This window comes from Schistocerca nitens, chromosome 3 (genome assembly GCF_023898315.1).
Source record: "Schistocerca nitens isolate TAMUIC-IGC-003100 chromosome 3, iqSchNite1.1, whole genome shotgun sequence".
In the NCBI taxonomy this organism is placed as follows: domain Eukaryota; kingdom Metazoa; phylum Arthropoda; class Insecta; order Orthoptera; family Acrididae; genus Schistocerca; species Schistocerca nitens.
Window position 1 is genome coordinate 344,999,580 of NC_064616.1, and position 14,245 is coordinate 345,013,824.

Consider the following 14,245-nt stretch of genomic DNA (forward strand, 5'->3'; position numbering starts at 1 on the left):
GTTCATTACTACAATTTATTAATCCCTTCTTAATGTAAATTGATACACCCCCATGAATATGTTGCTCTCTGCTAAAACTGTTTGCTAAGTGAAAATCATCTAGTACATGAAAAGATATTTCATTTCCTTTACACCAGTGCTCACTTAAGCATAATGCATCAAATAAGTTCTCATTTGCAAATTCATTTAAAATTATGTGTTTTCCACTTATACTTTCAATATTGAGATAACCTATCTTGAAAGACAAAGTTGGTGAGTGGTTTTTGTTAATGTCACAGGAGGGGAGGAGTACAGTATTATGGGACAATGGAGAACATTTAATTGTTTTTTCAGCCCTGGAATCTACGTTAGGTGGCGGTTGGACTTCCTTGGGATAAACCATAAAAAATCTTCAATTCTCTTTGGTAATTTTTTGGGTCTGTTTGAAACACGGTTGGAGGTTTGTTTCACTTTACTGTCCACAAGTTTTATAGGAACATGTTTTCCCAAATCATTTGGTATCACTTCATCATGAGACAAAGGTGATACTTTACTTACTGTGACTGGTCTATTCTTTTCTGCTACTCTTGAAGGTGATGGAGGAGGAGCTGGTAATGTTTCTGCTGTTGGTGAAGTTGGTTTAGTTGCTGCTGGTGGAGGAGTTGTTTCTGCTATTACTGGTAAAGGAGTTGGTTCTGCTACTGCTGGTGTGGGAGATGGTGCTGCTGCTATAGGATCTGGTTCTACTGCTGGAGGAGTTGCTTCTGCTGTTGCTGATGGTGTTTCTTCTGCTATTTCTGGTGAAGTAGTTTGTGCTGCTACTGCTGGTGAGGGAGATGGTGTTACTGCTGTAGGAGCTGGTTCTAATGCTGGAGGAGTTACTTCTGCTGCTACTGAATGTGGTTCTTCTGATGCTGCTGTTGATTCTACTTCTGTTAGTATTGCTTCTTTAGGTACTTCTGCTGCATTTTCTGCTACTGTATCTGATTCTGCATTAGTCACTCCTAGAGATACTTTCTGTGATGATGATACAGGTACCACTGATGATGTTGTTGGTAAGTATTGCAGTCTCTGAATAGTTTCCATTAGCTTTAATGTAACAAGTTGCTTTCCAAGGCCATTTAGGTGCAGCCCGTGAGTAGTGTGGAATCTGCGTCCAATGGTATTAATATTAACAACAGAAACATTTCTATATTGTTTGCATATACTGGAAAAAAGTTCATTGGCAGCACTAATTTCCTTGTTGACACACGACCAGGACATCAAGTCGTACCTTTGTGGTATATTAACGAGGATAACGTTTGTATGACTTAGTTCAGATAAACACTTGTTTAATTCGCAACAGGCTTTAGATGTATCATTTTGATAAATGTCATTAGATCCACCAAAGAGGACAACAAAATCTTTCGAAGACAGCTTTTTTATTTCTTCAGAAAAAACTAGTTTTCTTATTTCTGACAGGGGCGCCCCAGGCTTTACAAAGCTCATCGATTTCACATTTGAAGCTTTATTTATGCGTGAGACAATACCGTGGCTGTGGCTATCGCCTAAAATGTCTAGTTTCATATAGAATGGTCTAATGTAGTGTAAGCTTTAAGTCTCTTTCAGCATTTCAATGAATGAGGCTTAAATGTCTGTTAATGTTACGTAAAGAAGAATAATAAAATATTATAGAAAAATGTTACCATACTAACATAATGAAAATGAATATAATACAAAAGGGAAACATATTAGTGAAAAGGGAAACACAGTAAATACCACAAGTATAAGGATATTAACCATCATGAAGTAGAATTCAGATGTATAGAAGTATCTGATACATAACATATTACAGAAAACGGAAGAAAAATATCTACTATACAGTTCATAATCTAAACATATATGAGGAGATGGCATTCAGGTTTTCAGATTTGTGGAATATAATGCCCAAAGACAAATGATACAAAGTCAAAACCACAAATTACAACAGTTAACTATAAAAATAAGTCCAGAGGCAATGTAAAGTATTGTAATTACAAATTGCAAGTTTACCTCAATAAAGTCACACCTTCAAAATCATCAAAACAGAAGAAAAAAATTTTCAGAGCCTAAGTGTACGACAAATGAGCTGACTTGAAAAACTCACAACAATGGATACTGACCAGAAGAATATACTCAGTCACAAGTAAGAGTATACCACAAGATCAATCAGCCACATAAACCAGAGTATTTAAGAATATTTGACTCATGAAAAGAGAAAATAATGAAAAAATATTAGAGTCTATGCTTACAATCTGGGGAGCGACCCATGAATCCAAACCACACTGAGTACATACCAGCAGAAATGTTTCAACGCAACAAAATGAATATAGTTCATAATCATATATCAATAAGTTCAATCATATGTAAAGAATAATTAGAGGAAGCATCTAGCCTCAATCAATAGTTGCACACTCTCCTAAAGTACACACACACACACACACACACACACACACACACACACAGTGGTACTCAAAACAGAGTTAATCATGAGTACACACACAGTGGTACTCAAAACAGAGTTAATCATGAGTTTGCACACAACTCAGGTTCCAATGAGATACAATAATGAAGCACACAGGATAAATACAAGTAATCAGAGTCATTAATAGCTTGGAATGATGACATAATCAACTAGCATGAGGACCAAAATCAGTGTGTGAAATCAGAAATGTATACATCTTGTTATACAGTCTATACACAATTTATGATCACAAATGTGAATGCCTTCCACACTATTTGCTAATTGTTCATACAAACTAACCTACATACATAGAAGCCTAGAAGATTCATTTACAATTTAAAAAATACATACTGAGTGTTGAGATAAGAAAATTCATTGAACTGTATGACTACCAACCTAACAGTAGCTAATTTAGCAGATTCTGATAATTATTTATAACATGATTCATAGAACATACTCCTGAACTTCTTAAGTTTTCACATTTCCGTGTTAAACATTACAAATAATCAGTCATAGAACATCAACCTTCCACAGGTTTATACCCAAGTCAAACAAGATTTAATGTTACAAAATGTGTTGGGAAGTTAATCCCCCTACTTGAAAAAAACATACATTTATGTGGAATAATACTGTCCATAGCAGTGACATCTTTTCTAAACAAATAGTTCCTTGAAATTTATTTAAATACAAGACTTCTCCATACAGGATAATTTCTTGGCTAACAGTTTACAAATTTCAATCACGAGACTGATGTAGTTGACAGATGCTTGAGTACGTTACCCAGCACCTATGATCTCTTGAAAGTTGACTGGACCAACAACGGTGCAGCCATCCAGTAGTGTGGGAGCAGATCCACCCACATCTTTCAGTTGCCTCCTAGATTTCTCATCACACACTCTAACGGATAGGCAACTTCCTGTCTAGCTTTCACATCAAATCCTCAAACATTGTTTTATGTACTAAGTATGCTGTTCAATATCTTCTTTACATCACATGGAATATGCTTTTCCTATCTATGTTGAAAAAATAAGTATTCAGGGTTTACATCAGAATGGATTAAAAAGTTTTAACACATATGGTACATTAATAATCAGAGTGAAATGCAATGAAAATGAACTAGTGAGGTAATATACACCTATATACTAAAGATATCTCAAGGTAACATTCACTTGGCAATTAGCAGATTAAAAGAAATTATTTACACAAGCAATATAAGTTGGACTGCACTGGTGCAGCATCCGACAGTAGACTACAAAATGAGGTATGGACCATTGTCCACAGTGTACTTACAAAAGAATTCTGTGTTTAACATTCACAAGTGTTTGGTTTGCACATATGAAATTTCAAGATTCTATTCCTAATATTTACAGTAAACATGAATAAAATAAGTTTTCACTCAATTTACTATAACACCTATGACTTTACCCAAAAGAGTTCCTGACAATTAAATTAAATCATGTTCTGCAGAGTACACAAGAATAATAGTAATGATTAACACTAATAGTATTCTAAAATTAGAAATCTATCACTAGATATTTAATGGCATTCTCACATTTCAAAACTGTAAAAGATCTACCCATTTAGTTACATGGCATATATTTATCAAAATCTAAAGCACAAATCTATTACACAATAGAATTATATAGTTTTATGAACATGCAAATATAGTGTGGCCAAAGAAATAAACTCAGTCAATACATAAGACAGAACTTTAGAAATCAAATAAACTTACATACTAAATCCCTGAAAGAGGAGAAAGAAAAGAAAATTAGATACTTATGGATCATAGAATAAGATTCCCACTCTGCAGCAGAGTGTGTGCTGATATGAAACTTCCTGGTGATTAAAACTATGTGCCGGACTGACTCAAACTCGGGACCCTTGTCTTTTGTGGGCAAGTGCTCTACCATCTGAGCTACCCAAGCATGACTCACACCCCATCCTCACAGCTTCACTTCTGCCGGTACCTCATCTCCTACCTTCCAAACTTCACAGAAGCTCTCCTGTGAACCTTGCAGAACTAGCACTCTTGGAAGAAAGGATATTGCAGAGATATGGCTTAGCCACAGCCTGGGGGATGTTTCCAGAATGAGATTTTTACTCTGCAGTGGAGTGTGCAGATATGAAACTTCCTGGCAGATTAAAACTGTGTGTCGGTCCGAGACACGAACTCAGGACCTTTTCCTTTCATGGGCAAGAGCACTGATATTCTTTCTGTTCAGTTTCAAATACATGTCCCATCTCATTAACACTGTTATTACTGTCTAATTCCAAGTGTAACTTAGGGGTCCTGTGCTTGTTGTGTTTTCTCGTCCCAGAATTATGGACCTTCATTGAGGCAAACTGCCATTTCCAGAGTAGTTTCTTCTATGATTGTTTCTTCTATTAAAATGCCCATGATTATTCCCATTATTCCTGTCACGCTGATGTTCAGAATTTTTCTCTCTATTGACACTTTGATCCTGATGGTAGTTACCAATATCTCTGTTTCCATGATAACTGCCATTATTATTTTTATCATTCCTATTATTGTGGTACATTCTTCTTTCTACTGCCCTATCTAGCCTGTCGACATATTGTAAAAACTGTACTAGACTATTGTCATGTCTGTGTACCAAATCATACTTCAGTCATTCTGGTAATCTCCTTTTAAGTGCGTCAGTCAAGGTCATTTCATTGAGTGGTTTGTCAAGATGTGCTAATTTTTTTACATTGGTTCTTACAAAACTCTTTCAAAGTGCCATCCCTATTCCTGTAATTAGGACCATTCAAAAATCCACTTTTGATTTTCCCTGTTCTGCTTGTGACCAAATTTATTTAAAAATCTTTTCTTGAAAGTTTGATATATCTCCCACTAACTGAAATTTAAGTTTACCCATGACAGAGCTTCACCATCAAGAAAACTTTTAACAAATTTAATTTTTTGATTGTCATTCATGCCTCACAGAAAGCTATCTCTGCAGTTGTGCAGAAAATCAACTGGATGTAAATTATCTGATAGAAAACTTTTGATAGGAGTGTTGGACCATGGAATACCATTGTTTGCACACATATTTTTGTTAATACAACTTTTCTGAACTGCATAAATTTTTTACATTAGTTTGCACATCATTGTCTAAATTTAAACTTTTTTGGTTTAAATTGGTGAGATTTTGTTTGGCGGTAGCTCCCAACTCACACAGTTTTTCTGCTACGGCCTTCTGGTCAACTCTGACATCAGGAACATTCTTTGATTGTTTTGCTGACTCAACTACAACTTAATTTTCTAAAACAATTAATTTATTTTTTAAAACAATAAATTTATTTTCTAAATCATCAACTTTTTCATTTACACTTTTTAACCATTCTTACAACCCATTTGCAGCTCTGAAACTTGATTACTAAGTTGCCCTTTCTGATCTTGTACCCTGTCCATTTTACTATTGTTTTCAGTTTTCAAGTCATTTAATTGTATTTGTAGTGAAGGAAATTTGCTGTCGTTACCTATTCTTATTTCAGTTAACTGATGATTAACTGCACTAAATTTGCTATTTTTATCTGTCTTCATTTCCTGTAGCTTTTTCCAAAATTAACTGCAAAACAACAGTCTTTACTGTTTCTTTACTGTCTACAGTTTCACTCAGCTCAAACATGTCCTGACTGGATCTTACAGCTTTCATTTCCACCTCACTTTTGCTTTCATCCATATTCATTTTGTTAACAAGCACACGAACCTACATACAAATTAACTTCAAAAATAATTTGTACTTATCTTTCCTTTTTGATGTCCCTGGTTGTAGCCGTAAAGTCCTCCTCACTTTCATTGGATCTGGTCCATCATTATTGGCAGTGCATCGTCACTGTTGGTATAAATATCCTTTGTTGGGCAGTCTTCAGTTTTGCTCCATGTGAGCGAAAATTTATTCATACATAAATTTCAAAAATTAACGAAATAAAACAATTTTAGCTTGCCATGTTGAGATGGCTCTAGTTCTTCTTGTCTAGGGGTCTGCTTCTTGAAGCTGAAAATCTCACATAAGGTCCTTGTGGTTGGTTTGAACTAAATAAATCTGGAGACTGTTGCAGCATTTTCTACGTAAATATATTTTCTGAAATTTTAGTATAGCATACGGTATTTTTGATTTTTCACATTAACAAAGGCGAAATTACATTTTTCACACAAATACATCTGATCACATCAGAGGCAAGCTTATGACACCCACAAACTGCTGAAATAACAATATTCCGAAGGGTATACAATTTTTGTTAACAAATGAATTTCTACTAGTTTCCATTACATTATTAATTTCGATTATTATTTCATAAATGAATCTAGAAATAAACATAGTAAACAGTACAGGATTGCTTAAATAATAATCGAAATTTTAAGTGTGTCAAAATTCGTAATTTCAAATGTTTCTAAAAAATATAATTTTTACTTTACATTCAGAACTAGTACTTATCGATTATAACATTGAAACTAAAATATTTTATAAAGGAATTCTTTTTCATAAGTTTTAGCTTGAAATATAACATACTGCATATAAAATTATATGAAAGTTTTCAGAAAGACAACTGAGGTAATTGTGATCAGTCCAAAATTCAAAAAAATACTGGTATCGACAACTACTGTTGAGAAAAAGTAATGCTGGAGAAGGATGTCCCATAACAAACAGTTGAAACTTTCATAAAGGATAATGTTCCTTGAGACAAGAATCAAATTTACTATCTCAACATCAAATCACATCAAAATAATTTAGAACAGCTGGAGGCCACTCAAAAAAGAAGGAAAACCTTAAGAATAAAGAGGACACACACACACACACACACACACACACACACACACACACACACACACGAGTGCACAGAAATGCACTTGTGCATGACTGTGCCCACACATGGTACCGGCTGGACATAAAATTCAATCCTGGCAGGTAGACTAAGGTGGGGTGGGGATGTGTTGGGTAGGAGGGGCGTGGGGAACAGAGGTTGGAGGCAGGAAGAGGGTTTAGGGTGGGTAGCTAGCAGCTTGCGTGCAGGCAGCAGCTTCACTGATCAGGAATGTGGGAGGGTAGGATAACAGGTGTGTGGGCTAGTGATGTGACAGATGGGTGCTGGAGCAGATGGGAGTGTGCCGCACATTGAAGGTGATATGGAGATGTGGGGGCAACAGAACAGAAGAACAGGAAACTGCTGGGTACATTGTGTGGGGTCAGTTGGATAAAGGAAATTGAAGCCAGGAGGATTACCAGAGCAAAGGATGTGTTGCAAGAATGACTCCCGTCTGTGTAGTTCAGAAAAACTGATGGCAGAGGGAAGGATTCAGATGACCCAATTTGTGAAGCAACCATTGAGATTCAGCATTTTATGTCAGCTGCACATTGTGCTACCAGGTGGTTAACTTTGCCCTTGGTCAAAGTTTGGCAGTGGCCATTCATACTGGTAGACAGCCGGTTGTTAGTCATACCAAAACAAAATTGTGCAATGATTGCTGCAGAGTTAGTATATTACATGGCTGATGGCACAGCCTCTGATGGGATAGGATAAGCCTGTGGCAGGAATGGCACAGAAAGTACTGGGTGGGTGGATTGGACAGGCCTTTCAGCTGGATCTTTGACATGGATATTATCCATGTGGCAAGACTTCGGGAGTGTGAGTGGCATAGGGATGGAGTAAGATGTTCTGTAGGTTTAGATTGTTGGGTGAGCTACAGAATACCATTTTGGGGGGGGGGGGGGATCCTGCATAGGATGTCCCTCATTTCAGCATGTGATGATAGATAATCAAAACCCTGGTCAAAGGTATGGTTCAGCTGTTCCATTCCAGGCGGGTATTGGGTCAAGAGGGGGGTGGGGGGGTGGGGGGCTCCTTTGTAGCTGATTCTTGGGGATGGTGGTAGGGTGAAGGGTGTGTGTGAGAATATGGCACAAAAAATCTGTTTGTAGACTAGGTTGGGGGGGGGGGGGGGTTAGTGACTGTCCATGCAGGCCCTCATGAGACCTTCAGTTTATTGGGCAAAGTAGTTTTCATCAATGCAGATACTTTGTCACAGGTGGCCAGGCTGTATGGGTGGGATTTTTTGGTGTGGAAGGGATGACAGTTATTGAAATGCAGGTACTGTTGGTGATTAGGGGATTTAATATGGTCAGAAGTGTGGATGGAGACATCAGAGAGACAGGCACCAACATCCAGGAAAGTGGCACTTTGGGCTGAGGAAGACCAAATGAAGTGGGTGAGAGAGAAGGTGTTGAAGTTGTGAAAGAAAGAGGACAGAGTTTCCAGATCATAAAGATCTGAACCAGACAAGGGGTTTGGGGTGTTGATAGTTTAGGAAGGTTTTCTCTAGGTGGACCATAAAAAGGTTGTTATAGGAGGTACCATGCGGGTACCCATGGCTGTGCTGCAGATTTGTTTATATATCTTCCCCTGAAAGGAGAAGTGATTATGTGTCAGATTATAATTGGTAAGATGCACAAGGATGAGGTAATGAGTTTGGAGTCCGAAGGATGTTGGGAGTGGTAGGATCAGTTTTAAGACTGTGTACAGCTGACCTTTCTTCTGCGGAAAGGTTGGTGTTCTTACGAAGGGACCTGGGGAAGGACCGTATGGCCAATAGTAGGTAAGGAATCCCTGGAAGGTTAGAAGGGGGTGGTCTGGTGGGATGGGGGAGCTTCATGGTTGGATGGTAGTAGGTTTAGTGTTAGGATTAGGCTGGCTTTTGCTGGAGGGATTGGTGTCAAAGATGTGTTTCCACTGTAGGAATTGGGAGAAGGAGAGTAGCTCTTTGGCATGTCCAACATGATTAAATCTGAGTGTGGGGCTGTAGTTGAGGCCTCTAGATAAGACTGAAACTTCTGTGGGCTTGAGGCTTTTGATGGAAAGGTTAAGAACTATGTTTTTGGTTTATGTGGATTCTGGATTTTGTGGACTGTTGGGAGGGAGTTTTTGGGGATGTGATAAATTGAAAAGGTGAAAAGGTGAGGTAGGCCAGGTGGGGTGCCATGAGGGATTGATGAGGGTGTCCGCTGTTTGAAGGATAGGTGTTGATGGTTAGTGGTGTACCAAGGTGGGAGCAGGATGTCAACTGGTTGGATAATTTATGGGGCTGGTGTCTGGAATGCTCTTCCAGGTACTGGAGGGCAAGTATTTCAATGTTGGGAATGTGATGTTTGTAGTTAGGATTGCAGAATAAGATTATCTTGTGGAGGGAGCAGAGGTGGCTCTGAGATACCTGTGCCATGTAGATGTGTTTATCCCATACCAGGTTTCTCAGTGATATGGACAGGGACCTGTCCTCAACCAAACATGCCATCTTACTGACATTGACTTCTGTCTCTCTGATGACTCCATCCACACCTCTGACCATATTAAATCCACTAACAGCCAACAGTGCCTGCATTTCAAATGCTATCATCCCTATGCTACTCACACTCATATGCCCAATGCCTTTCCACATGGGTCATATCCCTTTCGAAGACCCAGTCGCAAGACCTGTCCAATATATCCACCCAACACATCCTACTCCAATTCTGTCATAGGCTTATCCCACCCCATCAGAGGCTGGGCCACCTGTGAAAGCAGTCATGTGCTATATCAACTCTGCTGCAACCACTGCACAGATTTTTATATTGATATAACAACCAAGCAGTTGTCCAGCAGAATGAATGGCCACTGATAAACTGTGACCAGGAATGACGTTGACCACCTGGTGGCACAACGTGCAGTTGAACAAAAACTGCTTGATCTCAATGTCTACTTCACGCACTGGGCCATCTGGATCCCTTCCTCAACCACCAGATTTTCTAACTGAGCAGATAGAAGCTGTCCTTGCACCACATTCTTCAATCTCATAACCATCTTGGCCTCAATCTCTGTTAATAGCTTCCACTTCCTCTGTCCTATCACACCCTCCGAATTCATGTATCCATGTCATATTCATCATGTGCCATTCCCCACTGGCTCCATCATCTATACACCACATACCTATCCCTTATATCTGCCAACCCTCTCTCCTACATTCTCTCACTGCTTCCTGACTCTCTCCCAATACCCACCCCATCTGACACAACTGTGTGTGTGTGTGTGTGTGTGTGTGTGTGTGTGTGTGTGTGTGTGTGTGTGTGTGTGTGTTTGGCTGTTCATGCACACTGTTCTGAGAACTAATCAAATGTCAGGCACATTCTTGCACTGAGCAATGGTGTCAGCCACAGCACTGATGAATGATGATGTAACCTCCCAAGTGAGCTGTATATATTGTGATCAAACTCATTAATTCTTAGATTTCTTACGTTGTTTCCATGATGAGTATGTACTAAATATTTTCTGGGACCTCAATTCAGTACCTTGCAAGAGTAGGAGTAACTTTCTACTGAGGAAGCACAGGGCTGTTTCCTGGGGGGGGGGGGGGGGGGGGGGGCAAAAAAAAAAAAAAAAAAAAAGAAGAAGAAGAAGAAGAAGAAGAAGTTACGTAAATACTTCCAAGGAACCATCACTGATACTAATGTACACTTTTTTCATCATTTAGGAACCAAATGATAAGGGAAAAATTGTTCATTTTATTTTTCAAATAAATTTTAATCGTGATGGCATATTGTGTACTATTGTGTACTATAATGCTCCTCACTTCACATCTCAAATAAGTAATTGCAGGTTGCTAACTCTGTCATGTGAAGTTTTACTGACATTGACATTAGTGGCCACCAAGATCCCAAATCATTCTGGTCAGTGTATTTCTAAAATAAGTATTCAACGAGATACCATATGCAGCTGTCAATCATAAAATTTTGTTGACACAAGTAAATCATTAAGCCATTCGTAAATCTCAAAAGTGAGTAGTGTGTGTTTCTATTAAGCATGCATTATATGGTATTCACTAGATTCATCTTATAGTCACTATGGAAAAATATCACACAACAACTCTTAATAACTTTGTATTTGCCAAAGTGATTGGCAGTAGTAGACACTGTAGTCCATAGGCATTATCTGTGATGTGAGAACACCTTGGCAGCAACTGGTGCCCTATATGTGAATATTTCTGAAGCATGAGGTGTTGAGAGATGGGCAGCTGCCAAGAAATCTGTTTAAAAATATTTTTTGTATGTCAGAAAGTGAAACATGTTATGATTGCTTTCTTTGACACACATTTTTTGGGCATAGAGATAAAATGAAGTATAAAAAAAGTTATGTAGTTCAAATATCAACCTGAAAACTCAGTTGTAACATCACCTTTCATAGACCCACCAATGTGGGACAACTTTAATATGGCACCTTTGCTTTTAATAAAATATAGGAGCTGATAACTCTTTATGGTAGCTACATGCAGCTGTTTAATAATAAAAAAACAATTATGATAATGAGTTTGTAATGAAATTCAGTGGGAAACTATTGCAACTGAAATAACTATCTGTTAAGAGAATGAGAAAATTGTGCATCATAGTTGTACTTTTGGCTTTCCCTTATATGTCTATTTTGACACAAGCAAAATCTACCCCATGTAGCTGAAAACTGTAGAAAAACCCTCAACTCTTTAATTCATGTCCCTCAATCATGATGTCATAATTGGAGGAGACTTTTAATCATCCAAAAATCAACTGAGGTGACTGAAGTTTTGTAAGTGGGGGACATAAAAATATATCCTGCAAAATAATACAAAATATTTCTTCTGAAAACTTCTTCTTGAAACATTTCTGCTTATGCAGATCATTCACAGAGCTTCTTCCAAGCTCCACTTTTCTCCCACAATCTATCATTTAGCATCTTCTTCCACTGCAGTCCTCTTTGGTTCATGTTAGTGTTCACCTGGTCTCTCCATCTTGTTTGTGGTCTTCCAATTGGTCTTCATGCAGATTCTGTCCATTCTAAGACTCTTCTTGGAAGTCTTTCTGATCCCATTCTTTCCATGTGACCCATTCATTTAAGCCTGTTTCTCTCTGTAGTTTCTTTTAGGGGCTTGAGCTGCATTAAGTAGCGGTTTGACTGTAGGGGCAAAGTGCAGCAGGGACTTTATGTCCCCAAGACCACTACAGTAGCTGTTAAGGCCTTACAGCAGGGCTAGTCAACCTATTCAAGTGTCAAGTGTTTTGTCAACCTATTCAAATGTCAAGCAATTTGCCAATTACTCCAACTGGCTTCTTTGACTTTAACTACATGTCATCTCTCAAATGCTGACAACTGTGTATTGTTCATGTGTCTGTCTGGAAGGCATAGTTACCATCCAGTTGAGTACACAGAATAAAATTCACAAAGACTTAATGTCCTTATTTACTATCTTTGCCAGCGGCAAGGTTAAATTGTGGTGCAGTCCCACACGTTCATCAATTTGCTGCCAAAGTTTACAGTTTTGCATTTTCTGTCAATACCTGTATGAATATCAATTTGTGACCAATTTGCATAACTCCTTCATGGTGTGTCTTTCTTTATTTGTTTTAGAGTGGATATGGAAGAAACGCTTTGTCTAATGGTTTAAATGCCTTGCTATCATAGTTAAAACTAACTGCGAAAAAGAAAACAAAACCACACATTCTCACAGCACAGGATTTTCTTTCCTGCAGTGAGTTCTAACAGAAAACTGTACACTGTTGCTTAATAAATATGTAGCCTATGTCTATTTGAATGTTTACTGGAGTAACATGTAAATTGGTCAAGAACTTTTTGAGATTTATGGTAACAAAGTTAAACAACAACTTGTCTTTATATAGTAATACGGATAACCTCTTATTATTATCACCTATTACTTCTATCATATGTTGTCCGCCCCCCCCCCCCCCCCGCCCCCCAACCCCCGTCCGCCCACAGTTCTCATGAAGAAGAACACTGCAAAAAATTTGTTCCACTTTTTAAATACCAGTGTGCCAACAACACTTGGCTTAGCATTTGCAAATGCCAATTCATTAAAAATATGTCAATATAAATAAAGTGTTCTGAATGAGAATAAAAATCTTTGAATTATGTTCTGAACCTTAATAGATCATAGGAATTTATCAAAGAAACAAGAGTGTTTTAACAGTAAAAAGGGTGATAAGACTATATTTTAAGAATAAAGCTAATCCCAAACAGTGGAACATCTAAGCATCCCTCAGCCTCCTTCTGGAAGCATACATTTGTAAATTGTTAACAGGTGTGTGCAGCAAAACTTTTTAGCAATCTTTTCATGTTGTTGTTGTTGTTGTTGTTGTTGCCTTCAGCCCAAAGACTGATATGATGCAGCTCTCCTTGCTACTCTATCCTTTGCAAGCCTCCTCATTTCTTAATAACTACTGCAGCTTACATCCTTCTGAATCTGCTTACTGTATCCATATCTTGGCCTCCCTCCACAATTTTTACTCCCCACACTTACTTCCAATACTACATTGGTGATCCCTTGATGCCACAGAATATGTCCTACCAACTGATCCCTTCTTTTAGTCAAGTTGTGCCACAAATTTCTCTTCTCCCCAATTCTGTTTAGTACTCCTCATTGGTTATGTGATATACCCATATAATCTTCAACATTCTTCTGTAGCACCACTTTTTGAAAGCTCCTATTCTCTTCTCATCTAAACTGTTTATTGTCCACATTTAACTTCCATACATGGCTACACTCCATACAATTACTTTCAGATAAGATTTCCTAATACCCACATCAACAAAAGTTTTGCATCACCTCATTTCCGAGAGTTCCGGAACCTTTACAGAAAATTGGTATAGAGATCAACATTAACATCATTTCTGCCCTTTTCATTTCTCATGAAAACCACACACTGCATGTTGTACCACCATACAGCGAGACCTTCAGAGGGTCCAGATTGCTGTACACACCGGTACATC

At 38.1% G+C, this 14,245-nt stretch overlaps 1 protein-coding gene across 1 annotated transcript; it reads right to left on the reverse strand.

Annotated features, from left to right (window-relative positions):
• Nucleotides 1-342: 342 nt before the first annotated feature.
• LOC126249225 (calphotin-like) lies at nt 343-1,065 on the reverse strand. Its single transcript, XM_049950881.1, has one exon. It carries the CDS (start codon nt 1,063-1,065, stop codon nt 343-345), a length of 723 nt encoding a protein of 240 aa, XP_049806838.1.
• Between the last annotated feature and the right edge of the window lie 13,180 nt (nt 1,066-14,245).